This window comes from Anthonomus grandis, chromosome 2 (assembly GCF_022605725.1).
Source record: "Anthonomus grandis grandis chromosome 2, icAntGran1.3, whole genome shotgun sequence".
NCBI lineage: Eukaryota > Metazoa > Arthropoda > Insecta > Coleoptera > Curculionidae > Anthonomus > Anthonomus grandis.
In genome coordinates, this window is record NC_065547.1 from 32567476 (window position 1) to 32581214 (window position 13739).

The window sequence follows — 13739 nt, forward strand, 5'->3', positions numbered from 1 at the left end:
TAGTTACACATTGTTTGAACTCGAAGAACAACATGTTTCCATTTTCCTTCGACTTTAATAATATACAAAATCATGACGAAAGTCTTAGTTAAATAAATGAAATAAGTTTAGTTAAATGAATGAAATAACAATTGGTACAAATTAAAAAAGATAATACCGTCACCTTTAGAAGTGACAATGAAAAAGTTCTGCTTACTCAAACTTCACATATAAATTACCTACTTGAATACCGCAATCGCACAACACTCTAATCAATCTTAAACCGTATGTAGTATATTTACATATAGAGTGACATTTACAAAACTTGAATTGGCCATCCATAAATTGCGAACAAACAACTGAATAAAAAGATGCTAAAAACGGTTTGTATAAAACGAAATGGGAAAAAAATAAGCGTATTATTGTTATACGAGCCATGTTTTTAAAGTATGTACCGTTTTGATATAAAAAATCAACAAGTACATTTTTTCAAACAAAACTATATTAATCTGAAAGAGCATTCTTTCCTCTACTTCTCTACATAATTTCCATTATTATTAAGGCACTTGTCGTATCTTGCAACCAGCTTTTGTATGCAGTCGTCAAAGAAGCTTGCCGCCAGACTGGACAACCACTGCTGCACAGACGTTTTTACTTCTTCATCATCGGAATGACGCTTCCCCGCCAAATGCGTCTTCAGAAACAAATAGTAGTCAGTAGGCGCTAGATCGGGACTGTATGGAGGATGGTCCAATTGCTCCCAGCCAAATGAAGTGATGAGCTCTTGCATTCGATTTGCTGAATGTGGACGAGCATTATCGTGGAGCAAAATGACGCCTGCACTCAGCATGCCACGCCTTTTGTTTTGAATTGCGCGGCGCAGTTTTTTTAAAGTTTCACAGTACGCGGTTGCATTGATTGTTTCAATTGCTTTTAAGCCTTTAGCACAGAGAAAACGAATCACAGTCGGCGGGATTCTCGATAGTCGGCGGCATCTTAAAATCACATAAACAAACGAAGACTCGATCAAACGGCGTCGTAATAGCGTCTGTGGCTTCCCAACTGATGTAGCTACACTACGCGCATACGCTAAACGGCGACTGCAGCGCTGCGGCGGCGTAATTTAAAACCGGTACTTACTTTAAAAACATGCCTCGTATATGCAACTCCTTGGACAGGGTGAGATACACCCTCTTAAAAAATGCTTTCCAATGTTACCATAGACAGGAACTTTTCAGAAAATTCTTCTCAATTTATCAAAGAAAACAATAAATGAAAACTCATTTTTACAATTTTTTATTAATATTTAATTAAATGTTCAAAATGATGGCTACTGATATATTTACATGTCTCTTAAGAATTATAAACACGTCAACCCCGTAAGTATTTTGTATTGGTTTATATTTGCTATGGTTTTTTTTGCCGAAAAGTAAAGCGTTCTTTATAAATATTCGCATTTTATTATCATGGAATTTACTTTAAAGGTACCCTTTACTATTATTATTATTATAATTATTTTAAGAACAGTTGACCTTCGGTTCAGTTTAAACGAAAATCAGCACTTCTCTCCAATAATGGTATACAGCATAGCTGAACGTGCAGACATTATTTCTATTTATGGTACCCAGGATAAATGTTTCTTAAGGACAGCTCGACGTTTTAACGAAACGCACCCAGATCAAAATGTAAGCCCGAAATATGTTCTCCAACTAGTATCCAAATTTGAAAAAAACTGGTTTTGTCACAAATAAAAAGACAAATCAAGAGATATCATCCGAGATTAGTCGACGCAAAAAGCGCAAATTGAAATTCTGGGTAAGTTTTCAATGAATTCAACTGTATTATCTCGTGAATCAATCTTTTTTCGTTTTATCCCTACAAACTGCAAATACTGCAAGAACTTAGTGACGACAACCCGGACAGAAGAATCCAGTTATGTGAAATAATGACAAATAGAATAACGGCAGAATCTCGACTAGTTCAAAATATCTGCTTCACTGATGAGTGTAACTTTTATTTTAATTGGCATGTTAATAAGCAAGACTGTGCGTTATTATAGTGACGAGGAGTCACACGTATTTAGAGGACATAGCCGGTAAAGAGATGGTATTATGGTATATATACAGTAGTGGCTATAATTATAGCAACTTTTGAAAATTTAAAAATCTTATGCTGTACCACTTCAACTCGTTATTAGTTTACAACAATATGTGCTATATTAAGTTATTGCTTTAAACAGTATTGTAGTGGAACGACCTCTACCTCTGCTATAGTTTGTTCTATTAGAATACCGAGCGTCTTAAAAAAAATTAAATTTTAATTTAAATTAAATTTTCTTTATTTGAGAAACTGTATGACATTCTTTAAACCCTACATTTCTGCTTGGAGTATTCTTATGATTATTACTTCGTTTATCACCATTTAATAAAGAAGTGTGGCGCCTTTGACTCCGTGATTCCGTTAAAAGGTTTTAATCTGGGTCAGTGCTTTTTTTATTGAAAGGTAAGGTTACCACGATCCTGTTTCTTGGCTAGCAATTTATATTATCTATTTTATTATTGAAAGGTGTTAAAACTAAGCCCGTAACTGAGATGAATAAACTGAGATTTCCCGACATTAGTGGTTTCTTTGACCTACGAACCCCCGGGACTCCCATTACAACTTGGCTGCCCAACTGGGACAAAGTATCCACGTCTATGGGTAATCCACGACCTCCAGTAGTTCATTCACCGAGGAACTTAAGATCTCGAATACCATCAAACATGGATGGATCTAGGAGCTTTTTAATCGAAGAGAGGAATACGACAGGACCATTACAACCTCTGGGGAGAAGTGGAGAAGCAAATGTTGCTTCGGGGGCACAACTTTTCCAAAATATCGAGGGCCAAAGAAAGGTTATTGCCTATGCAAGTCGTCTTTTGCTAGACAGAGAAAAAAATTACAGTTCCTGTGAGAAAGAGGTATTAGCTATCGTTTGGGCAGTACATAAGTGGAGGATATTCCTTTTGGGAAGGCATTTCCAGGTTTTCACAGGTAACAAAGCATTAGTATATATCCAATCTTGTCGGCTGCTCACTCCACGAATTTCTCGATGGGCTCTTGCTCTGCAAGAGTTTGATTATACGATTCAATATGTTAAGGGCTCTGAAAACTTAATTGCAGATACTATGTCTCGATACCCTCATTCCAGGTTATCGACTCCATCGAGCAAGGGATTTAGACTGATGTCCTCCCTCTGTTGTTCTAGGGAATTTAAGAGTCGACTGAGAAATTTGAGTAAACTTCAATTGAGTGATCCTGTTTTCGGTGAGATTATTAAATCCTTGCAAAAGGGTCATTTAATTAAGCAATACGTAATGCATAGGGACCTGTTATTCATCCGTAAAGCTTTCGATGATCCGTAGGTTTTGTACATACCATCAGTTTTACAGGAGGCTTTTATCCAGCATTATCATGAAACTCTGAGGCATTTTGGTGTGTATAAGACTTGGACATTGCTACGGCGGGATGTATGGTGAAAAAATATGTATAAAGGAATTAAAAGCGTTGTGAAGAAATGTGACATCTATCAAAGAACAAAAGTTTCTATTCTGGCAAGACCTCCTTTACAACCAATCATTGCTAATAAAATTAATGAGTTAATTTCTCTTGATCTTTATGGGCCGCTACCGAGATCTCGAGGAGGTTTAACTTATGTTTGCGTAATCGTCGATATTTTTTCTAAATTTATTACATTGTATCCTCTCAGAAAGGCCACTACTAGAGCTATCCTAAATAGCTTGCTGCTCGAATATTTTCCTAAGCATGGGGTAGTTCAACAAATTTTGACTGATCATGGTACTTAATTTACCGCCAAATCTTGGAAGGATACTCTTCGACTCTTAGGGGTAACTACGGTGTTTTGTTCAGTTCGCTATTATCAGGGCAATCCTGTCGAGAGGTACATGAGAGAATTGTCTCGTCTTCTACGTACTTACTGCAATGAAAATCATCGCCGGTGGGCGTACGAGCTGCCAAAGTTTACCGAATTCTTGAATTCGGTTACCCATGAATCTACCGGATTTTCCCCTCGAGAACTACATTTAGGCTTGCCGCCTTTATCCCTATTAAGAGAAACTGTTAGTTTCCCTGACCTTCCGCCAGATTGCCCTGAGCAAAAGTTGGTGTTAGCCCGTGAAATGTTAAAGAGTCGAGCGGAAAAAAGAAAAATTTCTTATTCGTCGCGTCCTTCACCGAAATATAATATAGGCGATTTAGTATTGCTTAAAGCCAATCCGGTATCCATAGCATTGGCTGCTGAAACGAAAAAAATGATGTTGTTGATTGAGGGACCTTACAGAGTAAAAGCTCAGATTAGGCCTTTCACTTACATTTTGGAAAATCCAAGTACGGGAAAAGAGCGGGGGCAATTTCATACCAGTCATTTAAAGATATATAATGCCTAACCACCTAATTTTATAGGTTATTACGCGGGAAGCGATTGTAGCGGAACGACCTCTACCTTTGCTATAGTTTGTTCTATTAGAATATCGAGCGTCTTAAATATTTAAATAAAATTTAAACCCTACATTTCTGCTTGGAGTATTCTTATGATTATTACTTCGTTTATTACCATTTAATAAAGAAGTGTGGTGCCTTTGACTCCGTGATTCCGTTAAAAGGGTTTAATCCGGGTCAGTGCTTTTATTATTGAAAGGTAAGGTTACAACTGTCCTGTTTCTTGGCTAGCAATTCATATTATCTATTTTATTATTGAAAGGTGTTAAAACTAAGCCCGTAACTGAGGTGAATAAACTGAGATTTCCCGACATTAGTGGTTTCTTTGACCTACGAACCCCCGGGACTAAAAATCCCATTACAGTATACCACATACCAGTACTTTTTATCACTTAAAAATATGCAAGCATTTATCTATTTTAGGATGGACATATTTATAGCAACTTCTTTAAACTGAATCTTTTTCCTTTTCTATCGTGCAGTTTAAAATTGTCCAATCGTTCATAATCAACTTTTAATAATGGATCGTAGTAATACTATTTCAGTGCCTGTGAGAGAAATTATTATTCGACGTTACGAAGGAGATAATAAAGTGGTTATTGCAAACATTGGGTCTAAATAAATCAATTATTTCCCGCATTATAAAAAAAGTACATTTGCAGGGGAAGTGGGCGCTTCTATCCAAGAAGAATGTGTAGGCCCGATTACATTTTGCTCAAAAACATATTCAATAGACCGCAGATCAATGAAAACGGGTGGTTTTTAGTCACGGATCAAAGTTTAATTTATTTCGGTCTTCTTATGTTCGACCTCCTGTAGGGTCAAGGTTGAAGAAAAAAAATTACTCCTACTGTAAAACATGGTGGAGGTTCCATAATAGTATGGGGATGTTTTTCAGCTTGTTAAGTGGGACGTTTCCATCGGATAGAAGGTCATACGGACCGGTTTATGTACCGTAACATATTAAATGACAAATTGGTCCCATATCTCGATAAAGTAATGCCTTTTTTCAAGAAGATAACGACTCAAAACATAAATCTAAACTTATCACTGAATGGTTAAGGGATAATAAAAAAAAAGTTTTGCCATGGCCTTCACAGTCACCAGACTTAAATCCTATGGAGAACCTCTGGGAGTATGTGAATCGTAAAATACGGCATAAAACCTACTCCAACCTCAACGAACTTCTATCAGAAATTCAAAATGCTTGGGAAAATATAGATATATATCCAAAAATTAATTGACCAATGCACGAAGGTGTACGGAAGTTATTAGGCAGAAGAGGTACTATACCAAGTATTAGTTTTAAGTTACTTAAGCTTTAAAATAAAGCCTAAAAAAATGAAAAATTTAAGTTGTTATATTTTTGGCAAATTATTTAATATGTTTAAAAGTTGCTATATTTATGGCGACTATTGGACTCAATGGTACATATACCCAATATTCATACTAGGAAATTTAAATGGCGACATGTAGGCTGAAATGCTACAGAGGTCTATCGAACGACTAATGGCGTGGGAGCTAGAACATCAGAAATACATTTCCAATAAAATGGAGCATCTCCTCATTATGTAGTTCCCGTTAAGCAATGGTTGGATATTGATTATGCTAACCAGTGAATTGGAAGAAGAGCTCCTATTGAATGACCACCTAGATCTCCGGACCTGACACTTTTCGACTTATTAAATAAAGACTTATTAAAAACTTACTTAAATAAAGAACAATGACCCAAAAATGTGACTTTCTATGGTACTATTGGAAAGTATTTTTAAACAGCTGTAAGATAATGTATCACTCGATCTTTATTTAAGATTTTAGAGGTGTATATCAACCTATGCAAGGGGTGGCAGATAAGGGTGAGATAATATACATGTTTTTGTTCCCCCTTCGTTTAATAGAAACTGTTTTCGGTATTTTTTTCTTCAGTTTTTCGTTACTAAGATACGATCATTTCAAGTTTTTGAATTGTCACCCTGTATTTAACTACATAAGTACTTATAGTGGCTAGTACTGAATTTTCTAGCGTACCGGATTTCTTAATCATATAATTTAATTTTCTTATATATTAATTATATTTCCTCCCTTAGGTAACCGCCTTAAGCTGTGACATCTACGTTTTTATCCCTGTAATATATCGTTTTAATTTAACGCGAGAGAATTACGACTTCTATGTTAAGTTATAGTTTTATTAACCAATATTTTAAATAACACCATTTCTCTTATCTATTGTAGAGCTCTGAAAATGAATTAAATATAATTCGAAACGTTGGCAAGAAACAAATAGTTCTCTTCAGCATTGGACCAATTTACCCCCAAAACACCACATTTCATTTTTGTTTAATATTTTTTGTACATATATTTATTTAGTGGTTATTATTATTTGATAGAGTTCAAAGTTTCATGTATGCAAAACCAGCCTAGAAAATCTTTTAAACATGTGTCTACTTGCGTAACATTCTTCAAAAATGTGTAGCAACCTTCGCGAATGCCAGAGGTTTTCTAAACAAAATTACAAAACGAGACCGACGATTTTGATCTGTAGATTAAACTTTATTGTAGGTGTGTAATAGGCTTTCTTTTAATGTACTAACGAGGTACGTTTGAACGAATCAACAATGTATGAAATGTAAACCCTCAGTTTTAAACTCTGATAATAATCAAAATACTTGCTAAATAACAACAAGAGAGTAATTTTAACTAAAAGTTCACTTCAATAAATATGGACTGTATAATCAATAAGTTAATTTAATGGTAGGAAAGTTAGTAGCATTACCTGTAATAATTTATTTGTGATTTTCTTGCTGGAAAACAGCTGCGGACTGACTTCAACGTGGTCCAATGTTTTCAGATCTAAAAGTTTTTGCGGTCGTCCGGGCGTGGCGATAACGAAGAGGTGCCGAAGGAGGTGAAGTACGTCCTCGACAGTGCAACTGGACACCGAGGGTGTGCCGGGTATAGGTGTGGACGGCGACAGCGAATTGCCGGCGATCGAGCTTGCTCTGCTGCGGGACATTTTGCAGGCCTGAGGGGTCGTTCTGCCTTCGTCCGGCTCCTGCGAACCATCTCTTAATTCCTTATACACGATTCTGTAGATAGAGAAAATAGTTTAAGTCAAGCCAGAATCGGACTATTTTCAAATCAAGAATGTTTATTATTATCATTACAAACTTTTTGCATTCATTTCAGAAGTTCTATCTATGTAAAAGGTACTAGGTAAAAGCTTTACTTAAATACGGCTTCATGACTTATGTATTGTACTATATTATGTCTATATAAACTATAGATTAATGAAAATTTGTGACAATGTACACACAACCAAATTTATATGGAATCACCTTGTATTAATACGAAATATTTTAGTAAGATATTTTTTGTTGCAAGCAATAAAAAAGTACAAGTATTTACTCTCAAGGACAGGCAGATTAATAATAAATAATAATGTCTTACCTAGCAGTGTCGATTTTACTGTTTCACTTGCAAGTCGCATCAAATTTATAATTTATTTATTTTTGAAAACTAAACAAGAATGCCATACATTGGGCTATCGGAAGTTCAGAGGGGAAGAATTATTGCTCTGGCAGAACAAGGCATGTCACAAAGGCAGATAGCTAGAACGGTGGGGGTTACACAAGGTGTTGTTTCAAAAACATATTCAAGATTTCTGGAATTGGGAACCTTAAAAAACAGACCAAGGAGAAGTCGTGAAAGAGCAACTACTGAAGGGCAGGATCGCTTTTTAGCTCAAATAGCAAGAAGAAATCCCACAACATCTCATCCAGAGCTTCAAAGGCAACTTTTACAAGCTACGGGTGTGAGTGTTTCTGTCGAAACTATTAGAAGAAGACTTCGCGCTCGGGAATTATTTAGCAGAAGACAGTTAAGGGTTCCAGAACTTTCAAGGCAACATAAAATTGACCGTTTAAATTGGTGTTTGGAGCATGAAAATTGGGATATTGAAAATTGGAAAAATGTCTTATGTTCGGATGAAACCAGAATAGGACTACGATCCGATGACCGGCGGATTCGCATTTTAAGAGGTAGAGGGAGACAAGCTAGACTTCGTGCTGCCAAACCTATCCCGAAATACAAAGGAGGTACTGTAATGTTTTGGGGTGGAATTATGATTGGTGAAAGAACTCCTTTAATTCCAATTCGACAAACCCTAACAGGTCAAAGGTATGTAGATTTGGTATTGCAACCTGTAGTTAGGCTCTGGCGAGGTGGTTTTGGCAAGATAATGCCCCTCCACATACCAGCAGAGTTGCAAAATGTTTCTTAGAAACGGAAGGTATTGCCGTTTTAGAGTGGCCTTCTTGCTCACTGGATCTTAATCCTACAGAGCACTTTTGGGATAAGATAAAAAGAAAGATTAGAGCTCGCCAGAATGCTCCTGGTAACACTGAGCAACTTATTCAAGCGGTTTTAGAGGAATGGACAAATGTTCCCCAAGAAGACATTGACAATTTGATAAATAGCATGCCTCGTCGAATTCGTGCTTGCATCGATGCTAGAGGTGGCAATACTGATTATTAACATTTAATTTTAAATTAACTTTCTTGTTAAATTGTCATATTCAGAAAAATCATTTTTATAGAAATCTACACTTTTTGTTTTTTGTTCTATTATTGTGAAAATTGTAATCAGTCTTATTATTTTTTTTAATAAACTTGGTTTTGAAAAAGTGCCCTTTAATCCTCGATGACTATTTTTTTAAATAAATTCCATTTTGCGAAATTACTGGGTGATTCCATATAAGTTTGGTTGTGTGTACATAAAAATCAATAGAGCAATGGAAAAGAAGAAAAAGTCCATCAGAAAATTACTTTATACACCTATACACTACCTTCGCAACTAGCAATATAACTACGTATCAAGTCTTATAAAGAAATATTTAAGCGAAACGCAAGCTGAAAAAAAAATTAGAAAGGAAGTCACTAGATGTCAGTAGATCTGAGAGTTGTTTCATCTTAATATGTAAGCACTTTATGTTCAAAGGAGTTTATAATTCTGGAGACTATCCAGCGGCTCAAATTTCCTATTGACATTGCTAATGTTAGATGTTTATTATTCTAATATATAGATGTTTTCCCTAGGGGGAATAATTAAATCCTTAAAATCAAACCAGTTGCAATAGTTGTTACATGTTCACATAGACCACGTCACGTGGCAATTAAGACAATTAAGAAATAAATTTCTTTAGTTTATATTTCTTACAGTGTAGGTGTTGACTGTTTTTTAATTTACTTTGTATTCTATTTCATTTATCGCAGTATTATATTTCGTTAGTTTAGCAACAGTTTATCTCCAGTCATTGTGAATGCGGCTGTATTTTGACATTTCTGTGTGTAAGAAATGACAGTGTTGACAGTGTTTGACATTGGCATTTCTTCGACCGCGTAGCAGGACTCACTTTTCTTCTGGTTGCCGATGGTTGAGTGCGTCGACATTTCCACAGGACTTTTATTTTGTTGCTTCTTGTGTACCTTTATAGCCCTGTGGATAACCGCCTTGCGAGATTTATTAGGCAACCATACGTAAGTGTCATTTGTCAACCTTTTTTTTGCACCGCGTGCAGTTTTTTTAATTGTCATTGTCGTCCGTCACAGAAGGTGTCAGGAGTCGCTTGAGAAGGTTCCACTAAAGCTACTACTGCAGAACACCGGTGCTGACTACTAGAAAAAAAACCTTTGTTCTTTTCTAATTAATTTTTTTTACTCAATTAATATGGCACCTGGTCACATTTTTATTCATATCTTTTCATATTTTGTACCGGTTCGCACCAATCATTTAAATGTAAATTCATTAAAATAAAATGTTATATTATAAGTATTGTAACTATCATTAAAGGGAATAAAGGATGATTGGTTATATTTTTTTCCTTCTTGATTTTAAGTTTTTTTTATGATGTACTCTGATAGAAACTCTTAACAGTCTTTCTTATAGGGTTCCTCTTCCTCTTCTTTTTTTTTGCCAACGTTTTTTTTTGGCCTCGTATTTTATCCAATGTCCAACCGAATTTACAGGCTACTATAAGACCCTGCAGCCAACTGTGATAACTCTAGTATAGTCTATTTAAAATGAATTCGAACAGCAAAAAAACCAAATCACAATGAATAAGCGGCATCTTCTTTATAAAGCATAGGCGTGCAAAAAATAGAGAGCTATTATTTCTTAAAATTTTAATGGCCATATGCACCGTGGTATTTAAGCTCCGCTTTAGGCTTAAGCCTTGGTTTTTACATGTAAAATCAGTGGCTTAAGCCTAAAGCGGAGCTTAAAGACAACGGTGCATATGGCCATAAATCACTCTATTTTAGGATAGTTATTGCCTGTAATGTTACGCATGTTTTATTATTTAGCTAATATTTTATATACTTTTTTTAGTAGTTTTATTATAACATATTGAACTTAAATTTGAATAGGTACCCTGTATAGATAAAAACTAGTTATATTCAGTAAAAGTAAGCGATGTATGGATAATGTAATTCAAATGATTTATAAACTTATTATATTTATTATTATTCATTATACTTAGTAATTAAAATGTTTATAAAAAAAACTCAAAAATCACTGTTTGAATCTTCGGAACTGGAGTCCAAACTTGGATTTATAATAATGGGGTGAACATGAGGTAAAATACCATACTCATTCTCTTTTCAATAACACTCCGAACACAATTCCTCCATATGTCTGTTTTATTAATTTCTTCTACAACTACCCTTATAGTTTCTAATACGAAAGTATCGTAAGTTGGAGATTGATTATATTTTCTAATTAGGTCCTTTAAAGTAGCCCAAATCATCTCTATGGGATTAAAAATACAGTAGTACGGCGGTAGACGTAATACGGTGTGGCCATTTGCCTCGCAGAGTTTATCGATAACATATTCTTTTTTAAAATGTTCATTTTTTATGGATTCTAATAAAATTTTCTTTGAGGCTTTTTGTGGAATGCTCATATTTTTGCTTTCCATAAATTTAAGAATTTCATCCTTTTTTGTGGAATTATTTGGGATTTTTTGATGTAAACGCGAATGGTACGACGCGTTGTCCATCACAATCACTGAGTTTTCAGGTAAATTGGAAATCAATTGCTCAGCAAACCATTTTTCAAATAGATTGGCTGCCATGTCCTCATGGTAATCAGCCGACGAATCCTTTATATTTTTGGCCGACAACAACAACGCATTGGGGATGAAGCCGTTATCACCACCCGCGTGTAAAATTATAACACGTTTACCGCGCGAACTTGGTCCACTTAGTGACCACTTTTTAGTGTCGTCCACCCAACCATACTTAACGACATTATGAGTATCATACCAAGTTTCATCTAGGTAAACTATGTTCCTGTTTAATTGACGGTATTCCTTTATTTTTTCTAAATATTCCTGTCGCCATGGTACAATTCGAGGAGATTCCATAATAACCATCCTTTTATCTAACTTTTTATATTTAAATCCACATTCTACTAATACACAACGTAATGTAGCAAGGCTTTTATATTTGTAGTAGGGATAATCCGTTAGTAGCTTTTTTTGAATGTCTTCTAATGATGGAACTTTGTTTTCACTATAAAATTGATAAATAGATCGACGAATAACATTTTTGTCGCTATCATCAATTTTTCTAAGTTTTTTATCAAATTTTTTTCGTTTTACAGAATGATCAATGACATTTCCTGCTTTTATCACACTGTAAACGGTGGTACCAGCCAGCTTAGTAAGCTCACAAATTCTTGTTAAAATTTGATTTTGTGAGGCTTCAAGTATTTCACTTTTCAAGCAATTAAAAATATTTAATATTAGTCGCTGTGATTGAACATGTAGGTCTTTATTTAAAAATTCGTTATGTTCCGGCCTTTCAGCTTCGTTATCTGACACATCAAAGGGTCTCCACAATGCCCTCTTGGTCGCATAATTTACGAAAATTAACGACAAAAAACGCATTTAGCAACAAAAACAGCAACACAGCAACAACAGCAAAAACAGAACAAAAAACAGCTTATAAAAAGAACTGCCAAAAACTACAAAATAAAGCGATAAAGAAACGACAATAAGGGAGCACACTTTCAAATACCTGCCAAACAGATATTTAAATATAAAATAATAGAAATTATAAATAAAATATCATCCCCAGCCGCCCGCACATGTAAAACCACGGCCCGTCCAACAATCAAACCCTCGAGCTCGACTTCGCAGTCTTTTTCCTCGTCTGTTACACGATATTGCGCTCTCATCGGCGTATCTCTCTCTGCCAATAAATTGATCGTTGAACGGTCCGGAGCCTGGTGATTCCGTGGCCAGCCAGCCTAAAGTATACCAGGACGGCTCGCATATATTTTGTTTATTTTTTTTAGTACTTTGTTGTGGATTCTTGACCGTTCCCCAATTTTAGCGCCGTTCGAATTCATTTTAAATAGACTATAACTAGTATTAGTTTTTTTTTTTTAAATCAACTGTAATATTAAATGTGTGTTTGACTCTACCGACGTCAGTGACCTAAGGTTAACTCTTTTTTTAATTATTATTAAATTGTGTTATTATTGGTGAGTTCTGGGACCATCCAGGGAACTCTAGCTCATTCCGCCTTGAGCCAGTGGCGCTCTTTACCTACCCTATCCTCCTTTTGGGGCGGGGAATAAATTTGTCACCACAATCACAAATTTGTCACCACGGGGCAACTTACCTACCAAAAAATCACCTGGTAACCTTTATTTTTTTAAATATTTTCATTTTTTTTATTAATTACTGTTTTTTTTTTAAATAACGTGACAACCAGAATGATTGATTAGGATTTATTTTTTTCAAATTATACTTATGTTGGTTAAGCGTTTTATAAAGTAGCTGAGATGTTTGATCAAAGTAAAAAATACGTCTCCGACAAGAATGCCCTCAGTAATATTAATTGAGAACTTATTCATTACATTTTCTAACGCTAAAGAAGAGGGTAATTTCTAATAAGTAATATTGTTATTAATAACATGATTTGCCTCAATTGTAGTGTCACCATTTCATTGTTGGAGACCACTTTTTATTATGATAGATGTAATGAATACATCGATTTTCGAAACCAGTTGTTTTGGATCTTGTATAAAAGTATAAAAAGATCATGGTCACAAAGTTAGTGTAATTTTCTTGAGGTAATTCCAAAGTCAACTTTAATCTCGTCACAGGAAGATTGAACAAATCAAAAACTAAAGTTAAAGAATATCTATAAATCGATAATAAGTCAATATTGGTCAAAATATTACCAAATATAACAATG

The 13739-nt window shown here is 35.0% G+C and overlaps 1 protein-coding gene across 1 annotated transcript in view; it reads right to left on the reverse strand.

Moving 5' to 3' along the window:
* The window catches only part of LOC126746297 (E3 ubiquitin-protein ligase Ufd4), a 115135-nt gene that overhangs the window by 18866 nt on the left and 82530 nt on the right, over positions 1 to 13739 (reverse strand). Inside the window, exon 22 of the mRNA XM_050454475.1 lies at positions 7250 to 7562. Within this exon, the coding sequence (XP_050310432.1) occupies positions 7250 to 7562 (313 nt within the window). The remainder of the gene's footprint in view (positions 1 to 7249; positions 7563 to 13739) is intronic.